Below are 21,114 nucleotides of genomic sequence, written 5' to 3'. Positions count from 1 at the left end.
TGCATTCGTGCAACCTCTGGCCTCATCCTGCTGTTTCGTGCTAGAACATCTATTAGAGCGAAACTTTTTAATGCAGTGCATGTCAGACCCCAGCATACTGACAACATCTTCTAGTGATGTCATGCCGAGAATTTCAGAAAATTACCATACCGCATTTTCTAAATAAATAAATAAATAACTTAATTAAGCAAAACCCCACTTATCAGCACTGTTACATTAGTAGTTGAGAGTGATGATCAGTGACCTTTTACTCTGTTACCCGCTCCTCTGTTTGCCAACCATGTGGAATAAATGCACACGCCTTGATCCGCTGACATTTTGCATGCCGATTTTGTGTTGATACACTGACACAATGTATCAATATTTAGCTTTTAAAATAATAATGTAACAGTGGCACCCTATGAAGCACTGTGTCCATGAACACGTGTCAAAAAAATTAAGGGAACAGTTTATCACAGGATAACATAAAGCCAGTTAAACTGCAGGGACCTATTTCATCTGCTTTGGTGTAAGTCAGGGGTCGGCAACCTGCGGCTCTGGAGCCGCATGCGGCTCTTTAGTCCTTATACTGCGGCTCCGCGTGGTTTGGGAAAATAAATTTGAAGTATTTAGCTGAAGTGTATTTTATTTATGTTAGTTCTTTTTTAACTTGTAGTTCTAAATTGGAAGATTATTGTGATATTGAAATAAAAAAATAAAATTATATTCTATTAGTTTTTCATCTCTCAAAATAAGCGTCACACTCGCGGAAGCCAGTGTACCCGCCGAAACGCCGTGCATTTATCAAGACTTTCAACCATTACTATTATGGATCTTCGGATCCACATTATGTCAGCAACTATTCTCCACTGTGAACTATGTTACAAACAAACACAGCTCATGCCTCACAGATGACAGCTTACAGTCCTGTGTAAAGATGAAAGTGACTTCGTACAGCCCTGATTTGCAGACGCTGTGCGCAGAGGTTCATTCCCATTGTAAACATGTCACGGCAGACCCGACGATTTCCATGAACATGCTTTTCAGCATCTCTTTATTGACCCCTTTTCACACACGGTTGCTGTACGCATATAGCCGGCTGTAGCTTTGCAGCTCACAGCCCGACACACACCAACACAACAGCATAGATAGCACAGACGTTAAGGCGGGGAGGCGTGATTGCGGTTGCCGCTCAGGTGCGTCCTCCTCCCCTGCAGCGGTGCTGCAGACCACGCCCCGCCACACACATTAACCTGGTAAAATACATATTTAGGCAGAATTTTGCAAATATCTATTTTTCATTTTTTAGCAGCATAGTACTTTTTTTCTAAGTATTTTTTAAAAGTCAGGTCAAGGCTCCAAAAGCCCAAAGGCGATATAAGGGTGGCGGCTCACAACAGTTTTTCTTTGCTACATGGATCATTTTAGTTCAGCTGGGTGTCTTTCCTTTTGTTATATTTCTTTAAGAGTTCAAAATGTGTTAATTACATAAATAAAATGTAATTTTCTCTGTAGCACTTCATGGATTTCATAAGCAACACACCTTAGTTGTTCACACAAAGCATAAAAGTAAAAAACAATATATACAGTGTTATCTTCATTTTTGATGTCAAAAAGTTTTTGCGGCTCCCAGTGTTTTCTTATGCGTGGAAACCAGGTCCAAATTGAGTCTTAAAGGTTGCTGACCCCTGGTGTAAGTGAAGGTGACAGCAAGTGTTCCCCAGAAAGAAAATGGTTTTGCAGACCATGTTTTCTCCTTATCTCTTCTGACTGATTTTCTCTAGTTTTGCATTTTTGGTAGTGTCCTTGTCAGTAGTCGTAGCATAAGATAGTACCTGGAGCCCATTCAGGTTGCACAAGTTGTCCAGCACCTATACATGCTGAAATAAGGTTTGCTGTGTCTCCCAGTCTAATCTTACGCGTGAGGAGGAGACACCAGGAGACAGACCCTTGCATCATGAGCCCAGAGAAGGACCGATATCTGCTCCTTTGTATGTCTGGGGGTACTTTCATTTGCACCAAAGCAACGGATTAAATGGGTGTGTTTACCAACTGGACAGACTGATGTCTGATGATCAAGCTCATAAGTGTTCACTTCATTTTTTTTGTAGTTTATTTTATTTTCTGGGCTAAATCTATTCAGCCACCAAAAAAAAGATGAGATTTGGTTAAAATGTGACTTCTAAAAGAAGACATCCCAGGGTGCCGCTTTAGTTTGCCGGGTCGAGTAGGCAGCCCAAATCCCATAAGGCCACCGCAGAGGCCCTGAGATGTTCTCTGCATGTTATTCCCCTGCTCTCTACCCTTCCTTTCCTTTTTGCATCACTGTCCTGTTCAGCAAAAATTACCCCAAAACACATCTTTAAATAAATGACAACAACATTTTTCTAAAAAGTTAAAAATTGTGTTCTTTATAAGATTTTATAAAAAACCTGAATTAACCAGCTTTCACCTTATCTGCCTAATTTAATGTGAATTCATTGCCCAAACAAAGTAAAGAACTAACTATTAGCTAAAGAGCTCAAGAGTCTCCTATTTTTGGTGGAGACCAAACTTTAGCTAAAAGGAGAGGACATGTTGAGTCGCCTTGTTACCTTCTCCAAATAAATGTTGCTCTCCACGTGCTGGCTAGAAATGTTTAGGATCATCAGTATTGTGTTTCTTATTATTCTGCTCCTTCCAAAGCCAAAACTGCATAAGTGCTTCAAACTCATAAAAAGTTTCTACATAGACTCCAATTAATTTGCATGTAATATTAAGGGTGATTAACTCTGTTGCCTACACAGCATTTCTGTCCTGACAGCATCCGTTCTGCAGCATCTGTCTCTGCTCGTAGTCTGAAGTTTGTCATGGGAAACGTTTTGCCAGCGTTTGCGAGCCTGCTTCGAATATAAAAATTATGAAGTTACCCAAGTTCAAGCATGACTTAGCCAGCTATCTCCTAAATTGAATTTCCTAAACTATCAGCCCAAATTCAGTTTCCTGTTAACAAAACCAATAATTTCACAAACCAATCTAGATCTCATTTCCCCCATCACAGATCTGGTTTTGTTTTTTAATATTAGCAGCCTCCTTTGACCCTTGGTTCATATGCCTCCAGAATGTTAAGCACATCATTGTAAAGCAGTGTAGGCTGTTTGACTGTGTGTTTGGGATAGTCTCATGTTAGACTTGCTAATGGAGGAGAAGACAGGCTGCATCTAAATGACGTGATTATCAGTGACGCTGCCAGCTGCAATCAGGGCCAGGGCACACAGAGAGAGATCCGCAGAGAGGTGCTTTATGCATGGATAGACGGGCGGAGCAGGAGAGCTGCGGTTTCATTTGTCTTTTATCTCCCTCAGTGGCAAAGCAAGAAGGGAAGCACAAAAAGAGATAGAGGGGAGAGCAAAAGACAAACATTAAAAAGACGACAATGAAGGAATTATTTTGGGTAAACATGAAAACCAGTGACGGGCTTGTGAGCCATAGAGACTGGCCGTGGGAGATTTGTGTCTTAACAAGTGAAACTGAGGTGCTGAGGAGAGGAGAGTTTTACATGGACGTTTTGAAGCAGGGGTGTCTTCTTTAGAAATTGAGCCAAGAGTTGCATCATATGAACGTGGACAGAAAGCTCAGAAGTACTTTCCTGTGTCTATATGTGTTACTGGGTAGACTGATGAAGCACAGCAGGGGTACTGTGGCTGGATTTTGAGGCCAAGAGGTGACTGCTTTGTCAAGATAATATGAAGGACCTTGTGTGACTTTTGTCACTCTCTTATAAGTAGAAGAGCCCAAAACTGGGGTGAAGTGGGACAGTACAGAAAATCTGAAGAAAGAGAGAGAAAGCTGGTAAGAGTGCTAGTGGGTAAATGTAGGAAGTGTGGCTTGTGCTTTGTTTGTTTTCTGGATTTTTAATCACAGTAGGCTCCGTCTGGAGTAGCAGCTTAACATTTCCCAAAAGGTCAAACATGTCTCTCCTGTTTAGCCTGGGCTAGATGCATGTCAGTCTGAAATGCAGTTTAGGAGAGCAGCAGAGACAGTCCAGTGTCAGTCAAAGGCCCCATAAACAGTAGAGCCCTTCATAGCCTTCATTTAACCAGTGCCTCTTCCGTCTACAGACCTTCCTAAGTCCAGCACCTGACTGACATTTCCTCATCCTCACAACCTTCTGACATGATCAGGCAGGAATCATCCGCTCGCCACAGTCCAAAAAAAGCTCCTTCATGTACTAAAGATGGTCTACCTTTAACCCATTTTGTAACTCAGAATGAAAAAAAGCTACAATTTTTGCTCCTTTTCTTACCTTTTAAGTGAGCAATTTTTTTGTGTTAAAGGTTTCCAGCAGGTTTTACTGGAAGCCAGGCAAGCATTCACACCGTATTAGATCTCATCTCAATTAAAATCTTCTTAGACTAATCAGCTTGTGTGCCATTTTGGAATCTTTTAATTAAAAAAGGGTCGTTTAAAATGCTTTATATGCAATCAGTAAACTCAGTTTTTCAGGAATTCTCGTGTAAAGTAGCAATCGTATCATTTTTGCAGCCATGTATAAATCAGCCAGCCTGATTGCTCAAGTCCGACAGAAATCTAATCGGTATGCACTGTGCAGCGGTCGCCAGGAATCCTTTGGCCTGGCTAATTTCGAAGCACCAATTTTGTGCTATTAAGTTGCATTATTGGGAAAGTAGGCTTTAGTCATTTTGGAGCTTGAGCCTTACTGGGTTAAAAAAAATGTGACATGTCAATTTGTCGTGTCAATTTGCTGCTTTAGTTTTGACAATTCTCTGTACTTTCATTGAGTTTGACACTCTGTAAGATCAGTCTCATGAAATCTGTGTCAGACTGTGCTACCAGATAGTGCGGTGGTGAATGACATGTGCTAGAGATAATGAGGAAGTGGTGGAGACGTGGATTTTTCTGCCAGTTTTGAATCTGTTTGGTTTATATAAAATGTCGTCTGTCGTTGTAATTGGTCGTTTTACGCTGTGTTCTGATTGGATGGTTTGTAGACATGGAGCGTAGCGGCATTCACATTGGGATTATTCGGCTCTAAATTTCTGACTGCGTCTTGACTTTTGCTGCAGGCTGTCTTTAGTCAGCAAATCAGCCATCCTTGGACGTATCTTCCAGTGTAATCAAGAGTTGCTGTTTTGGATTTCCAGCCATAGATTTTGCTACATTTCTCTCACGAATGAAAACCTCCACTTCAAACAGGCTTAGACCACACAGTAAGGGGGAAAGTTTATTCCCCGGGCTTTTTAGAAATGCAACACTAAATCACTGTGTTGCATCTTTACGTCAATCCAGTGTTTCACTTGATAAGTGGGTCTGTCACTCATGTTGTGCATAAGGCAGATCACTGGATCACGTACATCATTAAGTCCTCTAAGTACCGAGTGACTGAACACTGATGAGTGGAGGAAGGAAGGGTAAAGAAGTTCTGCACTAGATTCATGCTTTATTCATGTACAGCATGCTCACACATTTAGTGCCTGCAGATAAACTGTTACCACCTGGAGAAATGGGAAAATCTTAATTTGCTACTTTTTTTACCTTCTAATCTTCCAATGCTTTGTTTATATATACAGTTTGTTTACCTGCACTGAAAGAGCAAGAGTTAAAAGGCCGATTGCAAAAACTGGCTTTTACTTAGCTTGGCCTTGATTACTAAGATGATCGTTGCTAGTTCCAGTCTTTTAAGTGAGTAGAGTAACACGTGTGACCATGGCAGTTACCTGGCACTGTGCACCGTCTTGCTAATTTGTCATATCTGATTTGCAGTGACTGTGGAGGATCAAAAGAAAAGAAAAGACAGGATGCTTGAAAGACCTTTACAGTCAGCACAAATATACTGGCTGCCATTCAGTCGAACTTGATAACAATCAAGTAAAAGCAGTGAATAAAATTATTATTCTGACCTGGGCTCAGAAAATGTTTTGAAGAGAAATGGAAAAATCTCCTGAGTGAATAAAGTAATGAAATACATTTTTTTACTAAAAAAAAATTCATCCAGCTTGCTATTCAAAAAATGTTGGTATACAGCAAAGTAATTGCTGATGTTTTAGATGGTTTAGCTAGTTTGATCAATATGGAGAGCGACCGAACAGATCAGGTGCAGCATTTAGTAAGTTCTCATCAGAATTAAAACCTCAATCAGCTCCTCGTCACTGCACACGTTAAGTGGATTTATTTTTAGCATGTAGAAAAACTGAGATACACTGTTGAAACTGCATTTCTTATTCTTATATGAATTAGGATTTAATGTGTAGTTAAACGTCTTTATACGTTAAACTTCTCAGCCTACTTAAGATCAAAGTGAACTGTATGTGGCCCATGATGGAAAATGAGTTTGACATCTCTGACCTACCTGAAGATCCCAGATTGCACCTCATGTTCATCTTAAAGTAATCTCTTGTAACAGAGGACTTTAAATAAATTGCAAAAGATAAAATTAGAATTCAAATCTCGAGGCTGTGAACAGACAAGATGCTGCTGTAAGTGTCTTTGGAGTGCTGATAGACGGATATGTGTTATTTCTATTTTTTCTAATCTCATATTCTACCACCAATGTGTCAAAACGTCAGGTAGAAGAGCATGATGAGGTCTAGCAAGAGTGGTGTGTGTCTGCAAAGCTACCCCAGGCATGCCTTTATCCATAGATTAGATCTGAACAAACAGCAATTAAGCTCAGGCAACAACTAAAGACACTAAATTACCAGGGGGACATATTTCTAACCCTTCTACCTGCTCTGAAATCAAAAGCTATAAGTTGAGAAATAAACAAATCCTCTCTTATAATAAAAGAGGCATGAGACAGAAAATTATACATGTTGTTATTAGATTTTTATTAGATTAACCGTAACTGCTTTGCCACAATAAAAATACTAGATGTTTTCATCCCTCTCACTGATGATGACACTGCTACTGCTCGTCAGTGAGATGTATTTTCCTCAGTCAGAAGCAAAGATTCATAAGGCTGTACAACACTGATGAGATTAGGATCTTTAACAGTGTGTGGTATTCACATTGCAAATGACATATTTGCCTTTCAAACAGTAATGACAGCCAGAAAGCATGTGACTAATTAGATTTTGTATAACTCTTATGAGCAGCCAAATTAGTTCCACCCCAGCAAACTACACCTGGAGAGGGTGCAGGGCTTTAAACCAGTATTGTCCAGGGAAACCTACACTCTCTGCTCGGCTAATTTCTTGGACAGCGGAGCAGCCGTGTGGTCTCAGCTGTAATACTGCATACGTTTGATGTGGATCTGTTGCAAACTAAGATCTGCTCATTGGAGCCATTCCCAGAGGAGGTTTACAGAAAACTACTTGCATGCTTCTGTTGACCTTACTCGGTTCGATTTCCTATTATTGAAGTATTTTTTTACTGTGCTCCTTACACAGAGCTGCAGAAGCAGTGAGGGTGCACAAAAAATATATAGAGGAAGAAACAATTTATTGCAAGTGCAGCAGAGATTTTAGCCTTAAAAACTTCACTAAGGACGTTTTTTTTTCCTCTCAACTTGATCTTAGATTTTTTCTTATGTAGCGTAGTTTATTTAACACTGAAGAGAAATAATATATTTGAAACCACATTTTTAAGAGTTTTACATAAAGTTCACGAGCGAGCCACTGCACTGAAACATTTTCTCTGCTTCTTGCCTGCATCACATACCCAGTGAACAGTAATTTAATGTTTTCTTTTCCTGTTCACATAAATTAATTTCCGTTCTCTGGTTGAAAGTCGCAGACATTCACCCAGAGGCACAGAAACACTTGAGAGGCGTCGCCACAGATTCTGTCTTTGATTGTGCATTCGTGCTCATCTGCGTCTGGACAGGATGCCACTTTGTTGTTTCTGTTCATTGTCATAAAGAGCCGCATCGGGCCGTGGGCGACAGAGATATTCTCACAGCATCCTTGGGCACCCTGTCGGGTTGACACTGCATCTGTTGCCAGGATGGAGTGGGCAGCTGTTACCTGGAGGAATGTCAGCTACAGATTAGCGTCACAGCTCAATTATCAAAGCCCTGCTGATACACATCATTGGCCACGTTAGACATCACTTAAAGGCAGATAATTTAGAGCAATTTCTTGGCTCCCACTATGCCCGCTCGAGGTGCCCTTTACTTTAAATAGTCAAGCGTATAAATGACGGAGCGCATCTTGCACAGAGTTGCATTTAAATGGCTTAAATGTCATTCTACTTATTCTAACCCCCATCAATAAGATTACATTAGGCTCTCTTTCTAGCTCACGTTCACTGTGTAGTTTTTATTCTATTTTATTATTTAACCAGTGGGAGGGCTAATCAGTGTTTTTAGTAATGATAGCAGACACAAGCTTTAGGCTTCAGGGATAATAAAGTGTGTTTTCAGTTACGAGAATAATCAATGATCAAGCTTTTGTCTCAGACAAAGCATAGCTGTAGACACGCTGGTTCTCACTCCTATTTTCTTGACATTACATTTATCTTCTGGGTTTTTCTAATACTTTCCATGTGGGTCTAATTTGATCCAGAGAAGCTGTATTTTCCTCCATGAAGAAATGCTGCTGACAACTGTCCCAGCTTTTTCCATTAATGCCAATTTATTGAGAACAGGCTCTCCTTACCCCTCATGTACACTCCGTCTCCTTTCCTGAAGCAAGCCTGCGTTCTGTTATCAGAAGCAGACTGTGCTATTTACAGGGGGCTTGGTCTGCACTGTGCTGTGTGGTTTGAACTGCATAGCCTGTCTGTCCTTGATTTCATGCATGGTTATCCACACACAGGACAGCAGAGCTTGTTTTCTGAGTACCTTATGGTGGTAAAAAGACTCTAACAAGTGGCTTACGTGAGCAGACAAGGGTGGACAGAGACAGACTGATTGGCCTGTGGTGTGTCAGAAATGAAAGCAGTCGACATTCAAAGGTGAACAGTGTAAGTGTAGTGGAAGCAGCATCTTCACTCAGGAGTGACTGATTTTCTGTGTTCTTCAGATATATATATATATATATATATATATATATATATATATATATATATATATATATATATATATATGCAGAGTCCATTTCCATTGAATGCCACCACCCTTATCTCAAGCCCCCTCAGGAGGAGCTTCACTATAGTCAGCTAACAACAGTGAAATATCCATGCAGTTGCAACAGCCAAATCCCCCTTAGGCAAAGGCAAAGCATCACACATCCCTACCCCCCACCTCTGTCCACTGCCAGGCTCCACAAACATATTCTGTGTAATGTTGAATTTTCACAAATCTGCCCTGTCAAGCCTCAAGCTTTGCAGACAGCCTCCACACCCCGTTGCGTTTGAAGACCCCAGTCAGTCTATCGCTGCATAAGTACGTGTGTGACATGTTTCTTTCTGATGTCAAGCTTTTCAAGCATCCAATGCCAGCTCCTTTTCTCCGTGCCACGTCTGCCAATCCTCTCCGCTAGCCATCGCTCCCTGCCACCCCATATCCTCCTCTCGTCCTCTTTTTTTATTGAAGCTCGAGTGTGTCCCTCGATGAGCTGTGTGAGCTCTGAGATATCCATTTTACACCCCAAAGCCTGCCTTTCTCTGAGTGTTTTTGTGATGCTGTTCCTGTTTGTTTGCTGGCATGAAGAATGTAGCCGGAGTCTCGGTTATGTTGCTATTGTATGCTGGGTTGTAATGCAATATATCCTCTGGGTTGTGTTTTATTCTGTTAGCATGTTTACTATTCAAGCCTTAACTGAGAGTCCAAACTTGACACAGGGCATATAAAATGATTAAAATGTCTATTTTTTATTGTTTTGCAAGTCTTGAGGGTCATTTTGAACTGGTTTGTCCTGTTTTAATCATTCCCTGCCTTTTTCCTTTTTAGCCATTTGGGATCTGTTTAGATGTTTTATGTCACTTTCTTTGCGTCTTCATGGTTGGTTGCTGCCTCTTTGCAGGCTTTTTGCCACTCGTGACCAAATCTCTGTCCCCACTCCTGTCCAAACAGCAAGATTTTTATCTTCTAGTCCACGATTTATTTATTCCTGATCTCCCTCTAGTTTTTTTCCACTATTTGTCCACTCTCCTTTGGTCTGTTTCTGGCAACACTGTGCACGAATCCTTTCCTCTGTCCTACTTTTCTGCATTTTATTTATTTTCTTTTTTTTCAGTGTCAGTCCCTCACCTCCTTCAATGCCCTATTTATCTCTTTGGTTTGTGGAGTCGCAGGAACTCACTCCAACAGGAGGGGCCGTTTCCCCGGGCTTCACAGCTGTTATTGGCATATCACGCAGTTTCATCTTTAAAGTCATAACACTTTCTTCCTTTCTATAAGAAATTCCATTTCTTTCCTCGCTAAATTAGACGTTAGTCAGCACTTCAGGTAAGTGATACTAGGGAATGAAATTAATGCGGTAGAAATGATATGGTTTCGGGCTTGGTATTTCATAAAGGTTTCACATGCACACATGCTCAGACACAAATCATCCACATCCCAGCACACCACACCTCTTCCATCCAATCAGTTGCTTAAATTGTCCCTCTCTAACCAGGATATGACTCTTGAAAATGTAGCTGCCAGAGAAAATGTTTATATTGGACATCTCAAGGACCATTTATGTATCATGTAGGATAGAAAATCCATCGAGATGGAGTTCATATAATGCCAGTAGACCATTAAATTTGTGTGAAAAGACCTCTCGAGTGAGCAGATTGAACAAAGGCTGCAGTGAAGGCAGAGTGATTGAGTTCACTTTTCTTGACATATTTTTTGTTAAAGGCACACATCAAGGAGTTTTATCTTTGTGGAATTTGTATTAATGCTCTCCATTCTTTCATTTTGTTCAGCCTTGTTCCTACATTCTTGTTGCAGGTATCCCTTTCCAACCGTGTTCAGCACATGCAGTAAGAAGGACCTTGCCGCCAGTCTGGAGAAAGGCGTGGGAATGTGTTTGTACAACATGCCGGAGGTCAAGGTGCTTTACGGAGGCCAAAAATGTGGCAATGGCTATGTGGAGGAGGGAGAAGAGTGTGACTGCGGGGAGCCAGAGGTAAGGTCAACACAAAAGGCATTCAACCACACCTGCACCATTGGAGTGGATCAATCTCCACCTGTGTGGTTACCACTGAACAGGGCATGTAAAGCTAAATGTGAAAGTGCATAGAAAGCAAATGTTTTCAGTCAATCTTCCCCTTGGTGAGTTTGGAGAATCGGAATTCAGACAAATAAAAGAGTATCCCTTTCTCCAAGATGCCCAAAAACCTCCCAAAATATTCTCTGCTTATAGTAAACCATGTCTTCAAATCAATATGTTTATTCCCAAATGTAAGAAATGACTGGTTGTGATAGAATAATGCAAAAAAAACAAAACAACTTTTGTGCACTTGTCTTACTTGACATTTCCCTTGCAAACTGTGCTTTATGGAAACAATGTTACTGTCCTATAAGCAATCATCCAGAACCACTGAAAGTCTCAGCCACGCACTCAGACCCCTAAAACAAACCACAACAAACTTCCAAGTTAAACTTTCTCTTGACCCTGAAATGTGTTTTTATGACTTAAAAGCAGAGAAATCTAGTAAGCTGAAAAAAAAATACCAACCCAAAAACCAGCAAGCCACCCAAGGCTTCCCGTGTAAGTGTTTTATTTACATCACACCTTCTCTTGATTTCCCACATGTGTGGAGCGAGGCTCTGACAGGCCGCTCGGCTGATGCCATATCCCCGCTGAAGGCCCATTAATCAAACCACTGTATAACAGTGTGACAAAGGAAACAAACAAATCAGGTCGAGGCTGAAACACATTTTCTTTGGCTGTACCAGCTAAAGTCTGATGCACGCATCCGTGCACACATTGTTTCTTTCTCGTGTGCACAGCAGGATACACTACCCTGTGAAGGGAAGTGAAAATCGCATGTGGGAAGCAGGTAACACTCTGTTGTAGCCAACCCAGCTGCTTGGAAATCACAGGAAATATAGTGAGGAATATATCACTTGAAATTCCTGCTCAATATACAATGAAAATAGTGACAAATGCCCTTCAGAGGCATTTGCTAAGTCCATTAATTATCTTTGTACAGTGCAGAAAGTCATCTTGAGAAGCTGGAGCCACTAAATGCTTGTCACTTTCCTTATAAATGAACTATCGTATCTACATCCTGCACATATTATTGCCCCATATCTAATGATGTACTTCTCAGTCATCCATTTCTGAACTGTTAATCAAATTCAGGATTGCATGAGCGCTGGAGTCTACCCCAGCTTTTAATATGGCTCTCCAACAATTAGCTTGTTTTAAACTCCAATCAGACTGACACCGTGATTATAGCCTCTTCCAAGTTATATCCTAAAAAAACACTTGCTTCCTTTTGCTGCAAAATCTTAGCGTAATATTTGATTCCTCTCTGGGCTTCGACTTCCGTGTAAAATCTGCGTTTCATTCGTGTTTCTTTCACTTAAGGAATTCCCTTATAAATTGTGACGATGCTCTCCTCGGCTTAACTGGAGAAAATGATTTATGAGTTAGTCCAGCTTAGATAAACAATCTCTTTCACATGTTCAAGCTGTACGAAATGCCGTTGCCAGACTGCTAACATGTTCTAATAAGCAAGCTCACATTACTCCCAGTAGCATTTAGGATCCGTAAATTTAAAATTCTTGTACTCGGATAAAGAGCATTAACTGGACAGGCTCCAGACTGTTGATCCCAGCGCTGAACGCAGGCTCAGAATTTTTTTTGCTGTTCCTCGCATAAAATCAGAAATTGAGGGGGCGGTGCCTTTCAGTCTGTGACATCAAGACTTGAAAACAGTCTCCTACTACAAATAACTAATTTAAAAAGCAGTTTCAAACTTGTTTTTCTTTTATTCTGCACTTTAATTTATTCTTGTTTTGCTGTCAGTGGCACTTTACTGTACTCTACTGTATTTTATTGTGGTTTTTATGTATTTTAGTCTACTTTAATTTACCTTGTGACTGCCTCTCTGTGAAAGGCACTTTACAAAAAAAATTACTTACTTAGTTTAAGAGAGAGGGTACATGTACAGGTCACATTCACATCTACATCCAATTAAGCTAACATGCATGACTTTGGACTCTGGGAGGATGCCAGAGTAACTGGAGAGAAGACCGGCACAGAGAGGTCATGCAAACTCAACGTAGACATGATCCCCTCGCTAACCTTCCTGTTGTGAGGCGGTGGTGCTAACTGTTCCGCAACCTTGATGCCCGTTATGTACTTTTATAACTTTATTAAAATGCTTATAGAAATCTGTGGATCCCTCCGTGGGTGTGCCTCCCCAGAAAGTCACTGACCCACCACCAAACCAGTCTTGCTAAATGATGGCAGCATAACGCTCTCCACGGCTTCTCCAGACCTTTTCACCTCTGTCGGAGGTGCTGATAGTAAGCCTGCTCTTATCTGTGAAAAGGACAACAGTGGTGGACCTACCAATTCTTCTGACGAGTCAATACAGATGTTTTGTTTTTGTTTTTTTCTTTTTGTTACGGAACTTATGCATAAGCTTATATGTTTTGCCGTTACATTTGCAAATAATTAGAATTTCAGCTTAAATTCAAACATTCAGGTGAGTTTTGACTAGGGATGGGTATCGAAAACCGGTTCTTGTTGAGAACCGGTTCCCACTGTTTCAATTCCTTGGAATCGTTTGCCATTTTTGCAAACGATTCCCTTATCGATTCCAGTCGCCCCGAATGACGTCACCACGTTGCGGAGCGTCATTTACCTGGCAGGAAACACGGCGCCTAAGCGGCTCAAACGCTCAAAAGTTTGATTATACTTTATGAGAACCGATGACAACAGGGCAACTTGCAAAGTAGATATTTCATTTAAGGGAGGAAACACTACGAATATGCAAAAGCATTTGCTCACAAAACACGCGATGACACGCGTTTTTAATTCCGCTCCGGACTCGTGACTCTCAACCCAGCAGCAGCGCTAACGTTTGCACGTCCTCTCCCGTTAATGCGGCAGGTAAATAATCAACTAACAGTGCATATTATGTTAGCGCAATCTGCCTTATTACAAGACCTGCCATTACTGTACATGTAGGTGACCATGATGAGAGAGACAGACAGAGTCTGGCTCAGATGCTGGCAGTTGTCGCTGCAGTCTACCGGTAGCGTCTCCTTTCAGGCCAGGATAGACTAATGTCACCGAGCAGTGTCTAAGTTTGTGGTCAAAGGCTTGCACCCATTTGCCACAGCAGATGCCCCCGATTTTTGGTAAGTGAATGTGTTTAATTGTGGGCAGGGACATTACTGGATATTCTTGTGTAATTGCCACAGAACAATTTATGTTATACTTTGTTATTGCTACAGAAGAATGTTGCAGCTTTAAGGCAGGGATGACTCCTGGAGTTGCTTTCTCACTGCATATGCTTTATTTCACAATCAGATCGATTCGATAACAAAAACATACAGCAGCTCCTCTCCTACTCCTAGCCCTTCGCTGCGGTGGAAAAAAGAACGACTTCAATCCCCTTCAAGGAACATACGTACAAAATAGTTTTCCTGATACACCAATGGGGCGTTCAATGCCATCTTGTAAATATGAGTACTCTGGCAGAGTAACAGTTCAAATGAAAAATACACCAGAACAAACAAGCAAACAAAAAAAGAAGTGTGGGGTACCTTTGAACCAATGAACAAAGTATAACAATTTATACTTTTTAACATAACCCGACCCCGTCAATATGTGATATGTCTCACAAGAATATTTATTTTATTATTTTACATTTACAATTTTTTTTCCTGGGGACCCTGTGACACCCCATTGAAGAGCCGTAGGCTGGATCTCTCAAGATCTCACTGTTGGGTTTGTAAGGCCATGTTACTCCTAAATTTCTATCTTGTTCAAAGAGAAGATATAAAACAAAGCTCTGAGCTAATCGACCTTAGTGTTCTCCTTTTTAAAAAAAAAAAAAAAGAATCGATAAGAGAATCGATAAAGAATCGAATCGTTAAACAGAATCGAAAATGGAATCGGAATCGTTAAAATCTTATCAATACCCATCCCTAGTTTTGACCTTTAGTTGTCTGAAAAGCCAGAAGCAGCGTAGAGTTTTGTGGCAGCTTAATTAACATTTACCAACTGCAGCTATAAAATGAGATATGAATTGTTGATAACAATCTGTAATCTGGTAGATTTAAATGACATTTATTGCCTAGTGGATTTTATACCTTGTTTTTCGCAAGCTCTGTTTACTCTAGAGATCCAAATATAGAGCCATTAGGCTAATAAGCTTAAAATACTGACATGTTAAGCAGAAAAGTTCAAATAGTTTTTACTGAAGTTGACACGATGTAATCGCCAGGACAGTCTTCGAGTTGATGCTTTTTCCAATTAAATTACTGCTTTTTTTTTCTGTTTTCAACTCGCTGAACTTCGACTGACTCAACATTGCGTTTGTTCGATTAGTGCTGTTATTACTGTGTTCTCCATCATTTAGATGGCAGCAGATTGTATTTCGGTGAAGTCGTTATGTTTGACCACCAACAAACTAACCATAAATTTTCCATTCGGTAGTTCCATCTCTGCCAGTTTACCTCTTTGTAACCTCCATGATGTCAGCACACGGGCTTGTGCTTGTTAGATCTGCCGACCCACTTAGTCCAAGAGATGAAAGCAACTTTCTTCTTCCCTCTTCCCTTGGCCTACATCAGAGCCAAGAGGTAAACAGCCATAATCATAAAACCTCACATACACTGAAAATTAGACATCCAACAACTCGCCTGCCTCCACCTTCAACACATCTTGTCATTACCTTAGGGCCCTACAGGCTAAACAGCTATGTTGTTTGTTTTTGTGAAATAGTGTGCTTTCTAGCACTGCTTGCACAAAGCTGATGTGTTTTGGGATTCAATAAAAGATAAACATCGACAGATAAACGCCTCACTGGGGATTTTTGTTACGGCGTTACTCCCCATCCAGCTCCTCCTGACACATGCTCTATCGGCTCATTTTCTGCAAGCTGATCTTGTCATTGTGGTAAAGTGTCTACAATCTTCAAATCCCGTTTCTGCTTCTGGCCACGATGCCCTAATAGTCAACTCCAAAACACGTTTCTGTTATCTGCATCAAATCTCAGTGGAGGTTTTAACACACGCCCTCTTAAGAGCTTCATCTGATTTCTATCTCTTGCTTGTCTTCTGTTTTTTTGAGGGGGCGTATTGCATTAAACATGTTCCTTTCCCTTTTTTTCCCTTTTTTTCACTACTCTAAATGTCTAAAGAATTTGCCAAATCCAAAACATATGAGCCTGAGTTTATATGTGTCCCTTCGAGGGTCTGCAGGTCAGGGTAGGAATCTCCGGACATCTCCCCTGACCTGGAAGTCTTTATCTGACAGGGAGCAGCCAGCAGTGGATCTTCAGGGAAGTGATCAGGTCCGCATGTTGTTAACTATTTTGTTTTCTTTTCCTCCAGGAATGCATGAACCCGTGCTGCAATGCCACCACATGCACCCTGAAGGAAGATGCTGTGTGTGCCCACGGACAGTGCTGTGAAGGCTGCAGAGTAAGAGATTTCATGCAGTTCTTGGTCTTTTTCACTTTGTCCTTCAGCTGTTTTTAATTTACATGCACTCATACGTTCCTAAGAGCCAAATAAATTCTGTAAAAGCTTTTCAGAGCTTCACTTTTTATAAAAACTTTCTAAAACTCTTAATTCTCGGCAGAAGGTTATTACTGGTGTGAGTCTGCTTGTTTGTATAATTTCATATCTCGGGTGATTTTATTCCAAATTTGTATATCTTACATCAATAGGAAGGCTTCAATTAAATTCAAGTTCAAGTTGGATAGCCTAAGATTTGCTTCGTCTTAAATATTCATGGTTTTTGTTTGCCATGGAAATCATTTTATGTTATCTTTGGTCTTCTCTTTTCAAAAAAAGTACTTGTTGAAAATGTATTCGAAGGATTGCATTTAGAGAGCCATTGATGGCCTTGTAGAATTATATATCTTAAGATATAAGTACTGCAAAGTGTTATTCACAAGATACAGCTTCATGTTTTGTTTTTGCTGCATAAGTACAGTACTGTAAAATAATCTAGAGCTACTTTCCAAAGGTATTTCAAAGTTTTTCGTCAAACCTCGGCTGCTTTTTCTCTTATTTTCAGTCCTTTAACCTAATTGCTTTCAGAGGAATGTTTGTGGTGGTTGTTGTTGTTTGTTGTTGTTTAACACTGACCTATGAATTATTACAAGCACAAAAACTTACCAACCCAAAGGGTGAATCAGTGTTGTGTCTGCACATAACAGACAGCTTAACCGAATACCTTTAGTCACTTTGTTACCAGCAGCCTGTCACAAAAAACCCAATGTGCTCCTATTTCTTTACTTAAATCAATCACAAATGCCAAAGATAACTCAGACAGGTATAAAATAGCATTTTTGCACCAACAAGGTGTTTCCCAGAGAGCTATTACCTGAAAGCTTGGCATACCTCCGTATGGTGTGCAGTATGTCCTGAAATAAACAAATGCAGGACGAAAGAAGTGACGACCAAAAAAATCAATCTCCAACAAATGGACAGTATCTGAAAATCATGTCTTTAAGAAATAGGAACAGATTCGTCAATGACCTGACCAAGAACGCAAGAGATGCTTCTGGCCTTTCAGTTGATCCATCTACTGTTCACCAAAAGACTCATTAGAAATGGTCTCAGTGAAAGAGTGGCTGTTAAGAAGCCATTCTTCAGGAACAGAAACATGGAGAAAAGGCTGAGGTCGACCAGATTACAGAAGAACTGGACTGAAAATTAGAGGCAACTAAAGTCATTGAGAGATCCAAATTTGATCCAAATTTTTAGTTTAACTCCTCATCAGTATGGACGGAGTAGGTCAGGAGAGGCTCTGTCAGGGTTTGGACTGCATTTCACATTTTAGTTGTGGTGTTGGAGATCTTGTTAAAATTGATGCAATAATTAGCACAGAAAGGTACCGTCAGACTGTGAACCACCATGCATCACCATCTTGAAAGTGTTTGGTTGGCAATGGCTTCACCTGCCAGCATGATAATGATCTCAAACACACGGCCAATGGAGTAAAAGCATACCTGGGTAAGGAAAATAACACCATCAGTCATAGATTGGTCTCCCCAGAGCCTAGACCTCAACGTTATTGGAGGAGTGTGGGATCATCCTGACCCAGAACATAGCATCCAAAGAAAAGCTTTGAATGTCCTACAAGAAACCTGGAGAACTATTCCTGAAGACTACTTGAAGATATTACAAGAAAGCTTTCCTAAGTTTTCATATATGTTTTCCCATGTTTAAATTGTTTTACCAATTTCCCATTTTCCTGGTAAAATATAGAGAAATAAGGGGCTAATCGAGACTCTTGCACAGTATTATATTAGAAGCTATTTTTGGGCATGTATATGACCTTGTAGTTTTTCATTTCATTTTCAGATTTAAGCCCTTCCAGACACTTTTAAACTGTTAAACAATCTTACTGGTTTTATTTCAGCATCCCAATATTTCCAACACTTGATAAAACTTTTGATTACAGCACAAAACAGAAACTCGCAACACAATAGATGAGAGCAAAAACAAATTAAACTGGAGTCGACCTCAAATCTTCTTTAAATTCCTTTTAGAGATTATCTTGCGTTTGGCAGATCCACAAGAGAAAAGCCAAGGTTTATGGTCACGTCTTTCATTAATTAAGCCTTAACCTGCAAATATCACCTTTAAAACCCTTTATTGATGCAGACTGGCATAGCTTCATAGATTGAAATGCCCTCCTGTCCACCACTTCCATAGCTATGCGGAACATTTACAAAGCCCAAAAGCAAAAAAGAGCTAAATAAAGCTGCTGTTCAATGAGGCAGTGTTTATCTACTGTAAAAGGGGGTCTAATGTACAGAACTCTATATATTCACAGCTCAAACCTGCTGGCACCCTTTGCCGGGAAACCAGTAACTCATGTGACCTGCCAGAGTTCTGTACTGGTGCCAGCCCTCACTGCCCAGCCAACGTTTATCTACATGATGGACATGCCTGCCACAACGTTGACGGCTACTGCTACAATGGCATCTGCCAGACTCACGAGCAGCAATGCATCACTCTGTGGGGAGCAGGTAAATCATTGGATGCTTGCCACCTGCAAATTTATGCATAATCTTTGCTTTTCTAAGGTAAAACATTGTTTCATTTTCATGATTACATTGTGGGGGGTGGTTTCTTGTTTGTCTCTGTACAAAGGAGCAAAGCCCGCCCCTGGGATCTGCTTTGAGAGAGTCAACTCTGCAGGCGATCCTTACGGGAACTGCGGGAAGGACTCCAAAGGCTCCTTTGCCAAATGTGATGCAAGGTAATGCTGCGGCTGCACTGATGTGGTAAAGGTAAAGAGAAATTACTGTGGAAAACAAAGCTAATTAGCTCACGTAGTGTCATTGGCAATCATCATTATGCTGTGACGTGATCTTCAATCTAAAGTTTGCATGGCTGAATAATGTAATTTCAGAAAGATAGCAGCTAATTAAGAAAGTATTCATGAATCAATTTATTCTATTTTTGTCAGCTAATTGTTCTTAAGATCTTCTCCCTTCTGGTAAATTCTGTAATCAAGCTTTTTGTTAATTGATGTAATTGCTTTGATGACCGGAGGACTGAATCACTGCAGGCCCCTTCAGCACTCTCTCATCCTCCTCTGCAGTTACTGATCTTCCACTGTGATTGACAGAGCAGCATTATGGCTTTTTTTTTTAAGTTGTACTATGTGTGTGTGTTTCTGTATGTGTATGTGCTCCATGCAGTGATGCAAAGTGTGGTAAAATCCAGTGCCAGGGTGGAGCCAACCGCCCAGTGATCGGAACAAATGCCGTTTCCATTGAAACTAACATCCCTCTGCAAGAAGGAGGACGTATTCTGTGTCGAGGAACACATGTTTACCTGGGCGATGACATGCCTGACCCTGGACTGGTGCTGGCTGGCACAAAGTGTGGAGACAACATGGTGAGTGATCAGTAATATAAAGGCCTTCAATTCAACCGTTAAAACTTTATTTATATTCAAGATTTAATGTAATGAATCGAGTACTGCTCACCATTATACCCCAGTATCTACAGCAGAATTTTATAATATTGTTCTTTTCTTTTTTTTCATTAACTACAGTATCGGTTAGCTTGTTGTTTGTTGTCCTATAAAAACAGGATGCAGTTTAATTCATATTCTCTAGAGATGCTAAAAGGCTCGCAAGTGCATGAACCTGAAGTTGCATTCCCTTGAGGAGTACCCGACCGTACAGCAAGGTTTTCACTTCCTATAGAAAATGGCCAATAAAGCTAACTGTGTGAATCCACTGAGCATTTTTGCACATCTTGCTTAGGGCTGAATAAGACTTTTTTTTGAGCTCTTGGTTTTATTAGGTGTGTCTCTCAACTTTTCTCTGTCTTTTTGTTCCTCTCCAAACTTCTCTCACCACATCACTGACATCAGTCCCTACTCCTGCCAAGTAGGAGGCTAATAGCTTTCGAGTGGATAACTTACCGACCTAACTGCCTCTTCAATCTACAACATTTGCTGATTTGATGATAATCGGTTGAGGGAGCACACACTGATCAGCCAGGACATTAAACCCACCTGCCTATTATTGAGTAGATCTATTTCCATATTGCCAAAACAGCTTTGACCCATTGTGGCAGGGTCACAAATGCTGGGCTTGGCCCATGGTTTCTGGCACCAAGATGCTGGCAGCAAATGCTTTGAGTGACATGCTGGGACCACATGGACTCTTCATTGGACCCCAGAACGATGCCTTTTTCATGCCTTTTGATCCTCGAGTCATATCAGGTTTTGGGAGGGGTTTAAGGCCAGTATGCATGATCTGAAATTATTTTTATGGACATAGTAGGTGTTGGAGTTATCACTTGACTTGATTGGTGAAGCTCCTGCAAGTCAGAATAGGTCATTGAGCATTAAATCCTTGCAGATATTCTTGATGCCTGCTCGGGAGTTCTCAGGCATTTTTAGATGATTGCATTTACCAAATCCCCCCAGAGCTGTGGATTTGGACTTGTGAAAGTCATTTGTGATTGAAACTTGGCTAAACGTGTGAGGGCTGTGTCACAAAAGAAATTAACCAGGTTTCACACGGTTGTTCTTAACACAGGAGACATTTACTGTATTGCATAAGGTTACGTATAAAAAGTGTTTCAAATTGCTGT

General features: G+C 40.7%; 1 protein-coding gene across 4 annotated transcripts in view; it reads left to right on the top strand.

Moving 5' to 3' along the window:
* The window catches only part of adam12b (ADAM metallopeptidase domain 12b), a 91,627-nt gene that overhangs the window by 52,883 nt on the left and 17,630 nt on the right, over window positions 1–21,114 (top strand). For all 4 annotated transcript variants that reach the window (XM_085427880.1, XM_085427879.1, XM_085427878.1 and 1 more), the window contains 5 exons: window positions 10,799–10,976; window positions 16,373–16,462; window positions 18,831–19,026; window positions 19,151–19,259; window positions 19,705–19,903. In XM_085427880.1, the coding sequence (XP_085284006.1) occupies window positions 10,799–10,976; window positions 16,373–16,462; window positions 18,831–19,026; window positions 19,151–19,259; window positions 19,705–19,903 (772 nt within the window). The remainder of the gene's footprint in view (window positions 1–10,798; window positions 10,977–16,372; window positions 16,463–18,830; window positions 19,027–19,150; window positions 19,260–19,704; window positions 19,904–21,114) is intronic.

The sequence above is a fragment of the Rhamphochromis longiceps genome, linkage group LG13 (genome assembly GCF_057381845.1).
Source record: "Rhamphochromis longiceps isolate RC_006_pf linkage group LG13, R_longiceps_female_GT1.1, whole genome shotgun sequence".
Taxonomy (NCBI): domain Eukaryota; kingdom Metazoa; phylum Chordata; class Actinopteri; order Cichliformes; family Cichlidae; genus Rhamphochromis; species Rhamphochromis longiceps.
The sequence above is the reverse complement of the archived record's forward strand: the minus strand, read 5'-3'. Positions and strand labels throughout refer to the sequence as shown.